This window comes from Eurytemora carolleeae, unplaced genomic scaffold (assembly GCF_000591075.1).
Source record: "Eurytemora carolleeae unplaced genomic scaffold, Eaff_2.0 scaffold626, whole genome shotgun sequence".
In the NCBI taxonomy this organism is placed as follows: Eukaryota; Metazoa; Arthropoda; class Copepoda; order Calanoida; family Temoridae; genus Eurytemora; species Eurytemora carolleeae.
In genome coordinates this window covers 6,536-19,240 of record NW_019396524.1, presented here as the reverse complement: position 1 = coordinate 19,240, position 12,705 = coordinate 6,536, and the positions used below count along the sequence as shown (strand labels likewise).

At 31.4% G+C, this 12,705-nt stretch overlaps 2 protein-coding genes across 3 annotated transcripts in view; both read right to left on the bottom strand.

The window, feature by feature from the left end:
• LOC111704841 (very large A-kinase anchor protein-like) overlaps positions 1-4,734 on the bottom strand; it is a 44,750-nt gene extending 40,016 nt beyond the window's left edge. The window contains exon 1 of the mRNA XM_023477201.1: positions 4,686-4,734. Within this exon, the coding sequence (XP_023332969.1) occupies positions 4,686-4,734 (49 nt within the window). The remainder of the gene's footprint in view (positions 1-4,685) is intronic.
• Positions 4,735-10,481: 5,747 nt separating this feature from the next.
• LOC111704850 (uncharacterized) lies at positions 10,482-11,942 on the bottom strand. Of its 2 annotated transcripts, XM_023477211.1 has the most exons (3): positions 11,676-11,942; positions 11,252-11,396; positions 10,482-10,925 (listed from the first exon to the last, which is right to left on the bottom strand). In XM_023477211.1, the coding sequence occupies exons 1-3, from the start codon at positions 11,697-11,699 to the stop codon at positions 10,558-10,560; spliced, it is 537 nt and encodes a 178-aa protein (XP_023332979.1). In that variant the 5' UTR covers positions 11,700-11,942; the 3' UTR covers positions 10,482-10,557. The 2 variants fall into 2 exon arrangements, with proteins under 2 accessions (XP_023332979.1, XP_023332977.1); XM_023477209.1 differs by lacking the exon at positions 11,676-11,942 and having other exon boundaries at positions 11,252-11,605.
• Positions 11,943-12,705: the final 763 nt, after the last annotated feature.

Genomic DNA, 12,705 nt, shown 5'->3' with positions numbered 1-12,705 from the left:
TTTTAAATAGTTATAAAGTGTTTTCTTGAATATCCAAAAAATATTGCATAAATATTAAAATATTAAATATTTTTTTACAAAATTGTTTTACACATTACTACTAAAATACTTATTCTAAAGAATAGGGGTAGCGGTGGGTCATTTTCCATACTCATCCACGAATCCAGACACTTGGAGACCATTTCGCAGGGCTCTTGGCGTCCCTGCACCCCCTTCCTCGGAGAACACAAATTGAAACCAGGTATACACAACGAGAGGCGTGGGTGGGTGTATGGGATGGGGGGGGCTATATGATGGTACACCGGGCACATTTTGCACTTTTTGCATTTAGCCTTTAAATCTGAAAGAAAGTTTAAATAGTTGAAACTTAAAAAATAGATATATTACCATACAATATAGATGTATTACCATACAATATAGATATATTACCATACAATATAGATGTATTACCATACGATATAGATATATTACTATACAATATAGATATATTTAAGCAATAGTTATCAAAGATATCTAAGGCTGTAGACGTAATTTCCTATCAAGTCTTCATGGAAAAGAAATAAATAGAGTGGCATGACCGATTCACAACGGTACCATGCAACCCCAACCTGTACAACAATGAGGAAAATGTCGTCTTTTCTATCTTTAAATCCATGTCTGGCAATTTTCTTCATTAGGTTTGCAGCATGACTTTTATAGGTATGCTTACATAGTACCATCATTGTGAATTGGTGGTGCTACTTTTTGAATATAGGGTCATAGTATTTACATTTGTATATATTTAAATTTGTTTCTGTATGCTTTAAAAGATAAAAAATGACTGAAGAGAAATAATGCTGAACCTCCTGGAGTTTCATGAATCATCGTGTTTTCATCTTATTCTGAATGACAGAAATCGTTTGGAACATTGTATATTTCTCCTGAAAGGAAATCCTTCGATAAATTAATTAATCAAACCAAAGCTTTGGGTTCTGTTTAAACCTATCTGCTAGGGTAAACATAACAAGAATAACCAGGGGGGGGGTGATTCCCTGTACGAGATATCACTATTTTTCTTTAAAATTTCTTTATTATTAATTTATTAAAATTCAACCCCGGAAATGGGTTAAAACAGCAATTCAGGCCGAGTGCCTGCACGCCTTGCTCAGCTTGTGTTAAGCTTTAGGTTTAGAGACCGAGGCTTTTAAATTTTTCGAAAAAGTCTTAAGATTTGAGAATTCTCGAATTAATACAATTTCATGTTATATAAAATTCAAAGAAAATCAACCCCCTGGCCCTCCTCGCCCTCACAGCAGAAATAGGGTTATATGTTAGGATAAGGAAAGGAAAAAACGTAAAAATGCATGGAAAAGTGATCAAACTTCCATCTTTTTATTTTGAGCCTCCAGCTAGAAAAGTCGTCTTTATTTTTTTTAATTCTTTATTCACTTTTCCGTGTAATTTATTTCAAAAATGAAAATTAACGTTTTACAAACTTTTTAATTTTCAAAGTTTTATAAAAGTTATTACCTTCAGGAATTTTCTTGGCACAATTCTTTTTTTTATATTTTATTCAAACAGTAAATAGTATGAGTATCCTCCGTATCTGCCCCTCAAAAGACCATTAATAACAGAGCTGGGTGTCTCACTGAATAATAACTCTTCGAGAAGACACTTTGAGCTAAAAGCAGAAGTACAGATGGTAATAAACAAGTGACAAGACGCTGTATTATATATGATGTTAATGCGTAAGAAATCCAGATTGTGCCGTGGATAATTCACAAGAAAAGGATCATTTCTTAAAGAAAGACGCTGCAAGGGGCGGAAATCTATATATTTCCCTGATACTTTTTTGAACAATAGTAAAGTTCTTTAGAAAAAGTAGCGGGAAATCAAATCATAAAATATCTAAATACTTTTATACTTCTCTATGAGCAGCAGTATGGGTTTAGGGTTAAGCATAACACTACCCAGCCTTTAATCCATTTTCTAGATAAAATAGAATATGAGTATACTTAAGGAATTTTCATTGATTTAACTAAAGCTTTTGACACCTGTGATATAGATAATATACTACTCAAAAAGTTAGATAATTATGGGTTTAGTGGGATATCCAATTAGTGGTTTGAAAAAAATTATTTAAAGGGAAGAAAGCAGTTTACTTCAATCAAGGGTATAATCCTCTCTTGAAGATATACTTTGTGGAGTTCCTCAGGGGTCAATATTAGGCCCAATTTTATTCTTAATTTTTAATAAATGACCTTCCAAAAGCATCAAAATCATAAACAATACTTTTTGCTGATGACACAACATTACAATATTCTTTGGAAAATCTAAAAAGTATATAAGATTTTGCAAATTTAGAGCTTTCAAAAATTGCAGACTGGTTCAAAGCAAATAAACTGACATTAAATGCCCCTAAAACAAAGTATATACTTTTCAGAAAGAAAACAAAAGTTCTGGTATGTGACTCACTTAAACTTTTCATAGAAAATAAGGAAATAAATAGAATATGTGCTCGTTGTAAAAATGAATCCTGTAAGTTTGTGGGAATACATCTTGATAAAAAGCTAACCTGGAATCACCAGGTTAAAGCTGTAAAAAACATCTAGAGCAGTGCTTGCATTATCAAATGTATGAAATCTACTCCCAAGTAACATTTAGCATACTATTTATACCTTATTTATAACTTATTATTTAGCATACTATGTATAACTTATTATTTCGCTCATTTGTAAAATATGGATTGCAGCCTGGGGGAGAAATAAAAGTCCTGAAATGAAAAAATTAGCTTGCTCCAAAAACGTGCAGTTAGAATTATTGATAATGCAAAAACAGTTTCACATACCGATCCTCTTTTCTTTAAGTATAAAATCCTTTAGTTAAATGATTTGACTGAATTTAATCAAGCAACATTTTTGTATAAATGCACAAAAAACCTTCTACCCTCCTCATTTAACAACACTTTTTAAAAAACTCAGAAATTTTGAAAGATCTCCTAACTATCAAATTGACATTCTGAAAACAGGCTTATTAGAATATCTTCCCTCATATGACACGTTAGACATATTTAAAAATAGTTTATTTGAAATGTTATCTGACGCCTACATCTCAAAGTGCAATAAACACTCTTGTTATTCTTGCAAAAAATGAATATAGAACTTTGTAGATTTGTGTACATGCTCAATCTTAATCTGTTATACCTATACCCTTAACTTTAAAACTGAAAAATCAATAATTTTGTTATGCTGCACCTCGGTCTCTCTAAATTTAACTAGTACAATCCCTGACTTATTGTAAACTTTCAAAACCTAGTAATATTTATCATATTATAAACGTTTTAATACTATTAGGTGGGGATAATACTCAAAACAGCAAATAGCCAATCTCCACCTAATTGCTATAATTACATACATATATGTATGTGTATTTTTAGCAATAAACTATATTTTACTGTTACGTCTGTATCACATGACCAGCATTTCCGCCAATGGCAGTGCATAATCTGGTCACACGGCTCCAATTCTGTATTATGTGACCAGATACCAGATATATGAGTTTTTGTATAACATTGACACAGTTTTATATAAATTTCTTAAAACTGTGACATCAGATAGAACTAATATTGGTCGCGATCAACTCGTAAAATGTTTTATAGGCTTCCGCCTTTATCTCTTTCATGCTACCTTAACAGTCCCTCTAAATATATTACAGGGTGTCCCACATCAAATTAGACCGAGTCAATGGAGTCAATGGGTCTAAATTACGATTTGGGGGATAAATCAGAATATTTAAGAAGAATTACTCATTTTGAAAAATTAAATAAGTCTAATAGAATTTTTTTTTGCAGTAAATGCTAGATTTTCCGAGTATTATGTGCGTATTTTGGCGTTAAAGATTGGAGATAATCTAATATGATATGGGATGCTCTGTAGATGATAGGATGATATGGATAAGTATAGTTCCGTAAAGGCTTTTCTAGTTGAGGATCTTATATTTGTTTCATATGTAAAGTGTTTACTTATAAATATAGACTTTGTATTCCTTTGTGAATATTTGATTGATGCTAAAATATAAGATGGAGAAACTAAATTTGTTTTTTGAATTTGGTATGGGAGCCAGATTTTTGAAATAAATTACACTTAGTTAAACCTTTGTATTTGAAACTGGAAAATTAACTCTAAAAACCAAAATATTTTAATTCAGTTAATTTTGAATTACAAAATAATTTATACTTATACGAGATTTTTATAATTTAAAAGACATCTCCTAAGCTGTAATTTTGTACACACTGTATACATTTTTTTTGGTAATTTGGGACCAAGGAGCTATGTTAGTTCAAATAAACTAAGTTCAAAATGCTGCAATGATAGAAAATTTGCGTTAGTGGCAAACAAATCAGTTCTTTTTATAGAAATGTTAGCTTATGATAGAGATAAGGGATAAATAAAAAATGAAAAAGCGGTGAAAATGATTTATGTGGAATGGTTTATAAAGATAGATATAATTGTGATTTATAGTTATAGAAGGAGATATAAAACTTTTACAGAATCAATCATGTTGTAAAATTAGGATGATTATATGGCCATTTTCTAATGGCTTAAGTCAATAAAAGCCTTCACAAAAAAAATTTTTACAATTTTTCACATTTTGGAAAAAAAATAATAACTTTAAAGATGAATTTAAAAAAGGCTTCCATTGATTACTTCCATTCTTCTTCTTTTTCAGGTGGGGCTCTCTGCTTGCCTTTTCCATGTTTACGTTCCATTCCCTGTTTACGCCCTTAACTGAAACACAAAGAATTAATTTTTGGGGAAAAAGACCAGCCAAGATTCCAATTGTAGCATCATATGATTTAATCAATACTTATTTCTTGTTAAATGGAGTGGCTGGTTAGACATGGTAGTTGAGCTGAGAATGCATTATTATAGAGAAATATTTTAGAAAAAATTTGAAACCTATAAGACGTTTGTACAAGGTGTAATTTTTCAGAACCAGTCACAATTCAATCATTAAATCATTGATACAAGTGTGAGATACGTTTTGTTTTGTTTCTTTTCTCTCTCAAAGATCTCAAACATAAGATGCTTCATCTCGATGTTAATTAAATTGATTACCATTCATTTTCTTGATATTATATTTTACCAGATTCGTTAAAAACCGGATTTTTTAAAGTGATTTTTAGTGAACCCGAAATTAACACACAAATGTGCTGAACTTTATATAAAACATCTGCACGGACCGAATTGGCCTTTTAAATAATAAAAATAACTATTGTAAAATATATATCTTAAAGAAATAAATTACTCGTCAAATTTCATATGGTCAAGCCACCAGGCTGCTAAGATATGTATTTTTAACAATAACAAAAAGTTTTAAAAAATTATATTTTGAACCCTTTTGGGAATCTCGAGAAAAATACAAATTATTCTAGAAATAAAAAAAAAACGCTTTAAAATTCTTTTCTGAGAATAGTCTTAAACTTTATTTTTCTTTTTGTGTTCAAGAAAATTAATTTAATCAAGAATTCGAGGATTTCCTTTAATTTATAAAAGAAAGGATTTGAGTCTTTGCCACAAACTCTGATTTTCTAATCCTAATATCTTTTCAACCCAATGTCGTAGACCTTAGATATTTCAAACCATGAATTATGTTAGATAAAATAATAAAAGTTTGAAATATCAAAGGTTTAGATCCATCCGGTTACAGATCTATAGAGGGGTTAGAAAATTTGAGTTTTGGGCAAAAACTTAGTTCTTTTAAGTTGTAATTTTCTAGCTGCAATTTTATTTTTTAAAAAACGAAATTTTTAAAATTTATTTGAAACATAGAAATTGAGATTTAAAAGATTTAGAACTAGTTTTTACAAAATGGAAGATTAAATTTGAATAACAATGCAGCATAACAAATAAAAAGAACTATGACTTGTACATATATTTTTGTGAATATCTACATATACAGACTACATAAAACTCTAAATTTGTTTTCCTTATATTTCAGCTTTATTTCAGAAAGACATTATAATTCAGTTTTAGATTTCATGGGTTTGTACTGTATGCATAATATTAAGTGACCCTCCATGGAAAGATGACAATTCCCTGTACCCTTAAAAGCTATGTTTTATCAAGCTTCAATTATATATCGATGTTTATAATCCTTAACATAACTATTTTCAATTCTAAAGGTTCCCTATTCTGTTTCAGAAAAACATGTTGTAAGCATGGAGAGAGGCTTATTTGTAAATAAACTATAGTTACGATAGCAGTGGGACGGATAACAAGCTTCATCTTATCTATATCGTGTTAAAAGATTCGGCTGTTAAAAAATACAAACCCAGAAAATGCTCCAAATAAAGATGGTATTATGAATCTAAGGCCTGAAAACTGATGTGAGTAAATCTACAGAGTATAGGAAAAATGTATTACGAGCAAAAATTGAACAAATTAAAATTATACCAATAAATCATGGAAAGCCTGAGCTCTCTGACGGATTCTCCGCCTTTCATTCGCCTCATTCGACGAGTTTCTTTGGATTCAATTCGTCAATACTAACTTTATGTTATGGAAAAACGGCAATGTTTTATGGAATTTTCGACATTTTCCCAAAGACGACTTCCTAACGGAAAGGCCAAACGCTGCAGCTAGGATGGGCTAGGAAGCTGATCACTGCGGCTAGGAAAAAATTGCCGCTTGGGAAATTGCACATTTTCCACATTTTTAAACAGATGACGTTTTCAAGGTTACCATTGTGAATCGGAAGCTTCCATCTATTTGTATGGAGGGTAACTTACAGTCCCTTTAAGACGACAGCACTCTATGAAATTACTAGATAGCCACGTTATTTTTGATCCTTTTTTATGTTTTTTAAAATATGTTTCTCAATTTGAAGTTTTGAGGGTTCCAAATAGCAAACTTAAATTTCGAAATATTAAAAGAAAACATTTTAAATACATTATACACAATTTTGCTGAAATAAAAGCCAACATCAAACTTGAAATTAAATTGGATTAATCAAAATTTAATAACATCATGCCGTAGAAAGAACACAAAGAGATTAGATGTTCACCTACAAGAAATATGACAGGAGGAGTAGGATTATAAAAGATTTGAAGAAATTACATTATTTTAAAATGTTTCTTTAAACACGGAGAGCAGAAAAAAAACAATAGTTTGACTGTAAGAAATACCTACTCCATAACAATTTCTCAAGACATATCTATCCAGGTACAGTCTGTCTGATATTAAATTCAACCATGACTGATCCACACGGCTACAATCCCGTAACTAATCAACCCCACTACACAGGGCGCGATCTTGTTAGCTATTGATGTCAATACAGACACTAACAATTAATTGATCAATGGTTCAACCAGGACACGACCCACACGGCTACAATCACGTGACTAATCAACGCCACTATACAGGGTGTGATCTTGTTAGCTATCGATGTTAATACAGACACTAGGAATCAATTGATCACTACCAATACTCAAGATACATCTCCCCTCATATGTTTCAACGAGAACTAATATTACTTATAATACCGTAATTAAATCAGAGTCTCAATCAACTGAGGTTTATTTCTTAGTTCATATTAGAAATGGGTTATTAACAGTGTAATTACAAGCTATGTGCTGTTATATCTTAAACATTGTCAACAATAGCAATGTGGGTATGACGGAGTTACATGAAATGGGTTAATCGCAATACAGGATTTGCTTAATTACTAAATTGACAGATACGTCGTAAATTACAATAGGCCTCAATTTTTGCTACATGACTATAGTCAAATATATGCATACATAAAAAAAAACTTTTTTACCCTTGTAATTCACTATCTTACGATAGTTCTTTATAGTGTTACATTCTGTATATTTCATTCTTTTTATCTTTTGCATAAATCCACAAAAATAAAACTGGGATATTCTCATCATCATGTTTGCTTAAACAAAAATAAAAATTCTGATTGGTTTGGCAACTTTTTTTGCAGAATCTTTTCTTCTCTCTGAAAGGTTTTACATCGGTATGTTTAAGGATATCTACTCGATATAAAGTAATATTTATCAATACTTATTTTGATTTAAACTCCTAACTTAATGAATTTAGAAAATATATGCTGTTTTAAGAAAGTTTTAGATAGATACTTGCAATCATCCAGAACAAAAAGTTTTATTAAAAATTAAACTTTATAAGTTTTATAGGAGTTTTTAAAAATATGAAAAAATCTTTTCTGACACCCCTAGGCTTAGTACGCCAATATAATTCACCAAAACCATACTGCAGTCCCTTAAGTTTCTTTTGATTTCCAAAAAACAGGTTTCGAAGAGTATCATATAGATACAATTTTTTGCCCACATTTTGCTCAGTCATCTAATGATCAAAATATTATAAAATAGAAAAGGATTCACTCACTTTGTCAATGAAATAAATGCCGCTGAACCAACAAATTGTCACTTTTATATCTGATAAATATTGTCGCAGATTTGTTTTTGCTTGAAAAGTGTTCAATTCTAACAATTTCATCCAAAGTTTCTGTAGATGGACTCCGCGACCACAAGGCACTTTTTTATAGAAAGATTGCAATTGAAAATGAACTATTTTTAGTTTCAGAAACATGGATATCTCATTCGTTCTTAATCAAATGAAAGTTTAAAGAGAACCGTTGTGAATGGTACATCCTGCGGCCACATCTCTTTAAACAAAAATATTTTGGCTAAAAACTAGAATAATAGTTTTGGATTTAATACTTAATATTCAAATAGAAAACTCATGTTTTTTTGTCTTGTTTTCCTGTTGGGGGTAAACTAAAAATTGAAAATTGGAAGTTAAAACCAGAAAATCAGCATACAACTTCTAACTTGTTTTGTTAAGATTAAAGTGTTAGGCTTACAGTTTTTTGAGATGTAGGGTTGAATACTTAAAGGGAGTGTTCACGAAAAATGAAAGGGGCTTAATGTGATAAAAAAGCGTTTTTGATTGCTACTAATCTAACTTCTATCTGTTGCGTCTATAAGGAGAAAATTGTTAAAAACGATTCACGCCGAAGAACGCAGCGTCCAGACAAATTCGGAAAGATGCAACATTCAACTCGGACCCTAAACAAATCAATTTAATTCCAAACAAATCATTCAGATATTTCAAACAGTAGTGATCGATTATTTTTCGACGCATTCGTATATAGTTAATATTTCATAATATTTTTGATTTTGTTTATTTTTTTTAAATAATTTTAGCTGGCGCTGCATTTTCGAATTTTCCCGGAAAATATGAAAATGTCGTCTTCATTATCAAAAATCCTCGAAAGAAAAATAAATGTTTTCAAAAGTAACTCTCAGATCATGAAAAATATCGCATTAAGCCTATACCCCCTTTCATTTTTCGCGAACACTCCCTTTAAGAACAATTTTCATTTGAGAAATTGCACTCTTTCATCCAGTCTGAGTCTACTTGGTTTTTCCATTTTCTAAATTGAATTATGCAAACAAAGAATGCATCTCAAAGAGTCGGACAAGATTCTGAGTTGTTGACTTCTTATGAAGACACTTTTAGACATTTGTGCAAGTATGTTTCTTTTATGACTACGGTTTGTATACTGTATAAAATAGTCTTTTGTTCGTCTACTGTAAATTTTAGTCTACTGTATATGTTAGTCTACTGTATATGTTCGTCTACTGTATATGGTAGTCTACTGTATATGGTAGTCTACTGTATATGGTAGTCTACTGTATATGTTAGTCTACTATATATGTTAATCTACTATATATGATAGTCTACTATATATGTTAATCTACTATATATGTTAGTCTACTGTATATGTTAGTCTACTATATATGTTAGTCTACTGTATATGGTAGTCTACTACAGGGTGTCCCCTATCATAAATTAGACTATTAACGGGCTCGTATTTTCTGGAAGACGACATTAATACATCGTATTTACAGATAAAACTTTGAAACACTGAAACTTTTATGTATATCTAGCAGACAACGAAATAACCACAAACATGGGAACCCTTAAAAAGGACACATTCATCCGTGGTCTACATGTATACAAAAAGAAATTGGCTCCTGGAGATCAATTGACTGTTTCTTTGGATTGGTTTTGGATGAACGAAAATCCGAACAGATACAGTGTAGCCGTGTTTGATTCAAGGCGAAGAAAGGTAAAAAATTGCATAATTTTCGTTACAGAAGCTCCCCTAAATCTCCCTTCCCCCATAATATCATAGAAACAAAAATTATAAAACATTAAATGGAAGTTATGGTACGCCTTTTATTCTCTAAATATGTAGAACCAAAGAAGAAAGGCGAACATTTGTTTTTACCAAACATAATTAAAAAGAGGGTCTTTTCTCATCTGTTAACAACCTCCTTCAAGTTTAGTAACCATTACATTTTGCCCCTACTTTTTCATATTTATAGCTCATTATACAACTGTTATTTCAGGTTGGACACATCGCTCGGGAAATGGAACTAAGCCTAAGACCATTGATGGAGNTACATAACATTACATTATTACAGTTTAAAAAAATATTTAGACTACGATTACAGTAAAAAATCCTTATATAGACATATTTACATTATTTAGTGTATTCACAATGAGAACCATTGTTCTCCAGGCACAACTGTGCTCTTTTCTTTACGGATTGGTGACACCTTCTAATAAGGTCTGGGTCCTCATTTAGTTCCCTTACCACCTGAAGGATTTTCTCCTCCAACTCCTCTAGAGTAGTTGGCCTTGGATGGAGATATACCCTGCTTTTCATAATTGGCCAAATGGCAAAGTCTAGAACAGTAAGATCAGGGGACCGTGGTGCCCAGCTGTGACCACCACGGCCATTAAGGTCTGCTCCAAGGCCTAGAACGTGGCCATCAAATTCTTTGTCAAGGTAGTCCATGAATTTCGGATTACGATGAATATTAGCGCCATCCTGCTGCCATGTTATTCCTATATCAATGCAATATTTTATGAATTTAAAAGAAATAATTCCATTTTTTGTTGATTTGTTTTTTTGAAGTGAAAGGGGAAAAATAATTATTTTCAAGAATTCCTTCCCCTTGGTGTTGCCCCCCCCCCCCCCCCTCCATAATTTCATTTTTAAATATTGAATATAAAACATCAGTACTTTTTGCATAAAAAAATGTTTAAAGGTTTATCCCAAAACTTAAAATCCTCTTGTTTTCAGGGGGCTACATCGGTGTAGATTGCAAAGAGATATCCTTGATAATGGGGGGGGGGAGATTTTACTCTTAATGACTTATATAATATTGCCCCTTGTAGACTGCCTCCATTTTCCTGCTTCAGCTTAGGAATGCACACGTTTTTAACGTGTGCTTGATAACTAGCTGAGTTCATTGTTCCCCGCACAAACAGAACATCAAATATTCGTCCATCCCAGGTTCCAGCAAAAACCATCGTCTGAAACATACATATTTGGTAAATTAAAAGGTCAAACATTGGATTAGCCAGACACTCCCTTTTGGATCAGTTACAAATAATTAAATGTGAACAAGGTTTCCAAACAATTTTAGACTTTCCAATTCAATATCCTTATTTTTCTAAAGCTTACATCTGATAAGGTTTAAACTGTTTTTAATAGTTTAAAATTCTTATTCTCACATTTTAAAAAGTACAAAATTCTTATAAATCTTAAATAACAAATCAAATTTTTGCCCATCAAGTAATTTACCACTGTACCTTCTTAGGAAATTTCTCCTTCATGCAAAGGTGATGATTTCCGTGTATTCCCTTTCTCCCTAGACCACCTTTCTTCTTAGATACCGCATATCTGGTACAGTTGTGTACATTAACAGAACCATCTAAATAAAGTTATTTATAATCAATTCATGAACTAACTAAGAATATGTTTATTTCAGACATGTGTTGTTTAGATCAGCTCAGATGGAAAATTTGTGTTTAAAAGTTTTTTATTTTTGTAAAATTTTGAAAATGCGCGAAAAAATATTATGAAATCCGCAAACTTTTTTTGTTTTTGTTTTATACTGTACAAAGAGAAGATGCTCACAGATAAAGCCANTTCAGGAGTTTGTCTTTCTGGAGTTTGTCTTTTCGGAGTTTGTCTTTCAGGAGTTTGTCTTTCAGGAGTTTGTTGGAGTTCTAACTTTTCAACAGTTATCAATCTGAAAGAATTGTAGTTGATATTTTTGTGCCAAGTGCCGTGGACTAGCCAGGGGGCCAAGAACAATGGCTGGGACCTGTGGTTATGACTCCAATCAGTTGTATGTTTTTAAAGGGACTGTAAGCATAATTTCAAGTTACATTCCCTGCAGATTCACAATGGTATCCTTTAACACTTTGACTGATCAAAGATATATACATATTCCTATAAATCTACTGAAACACTTTAAATTTCTGAACACTTTGCTTGTAAGTAGGGATGTTAACGTTTTCATTATTCAGAAAAACGATCGTTTTGTTATTATAACGACGGCAAAAAATCAAAAACAAAACGATCGTTTTTATAAAATTTGTCCCTTAGTTAACCATCATTAACGACGGACTTTCGTTAACGATCGTTAAAGACAACCTTTGCTAACGATCGTTTATATTTCATATTTCAAATTTTATTCAACTACAAAGCACGAGATAATACAAATAAAAATATCACAATTTACTATGTAGTTTGGACCCGCCTAATGTTAAGTTCATTTATGTAAAATAAATATTTTGACAGTTTTAAGTTCTTCAATAACATAAAAATTAAGTC

What these genes read in the sequence shown, in the direction of transcription:
- LOC111704850 (XM_023477209.1), bottom strand. Translation starts at nt 11,435, where the DNA reads ATGTTTGACCTTTTAATTTACCAAATATGTATGTTTCAGACGATGGTT. An exon ending in AAATGGAGGCAGTCTACAAG is followed by an intron (nt 10,926 to 11,251) that starts GGGCAATATTAT and finishes GCATTGATATAG; the next exon opens with GAATAACATGGCAGCAGGAT.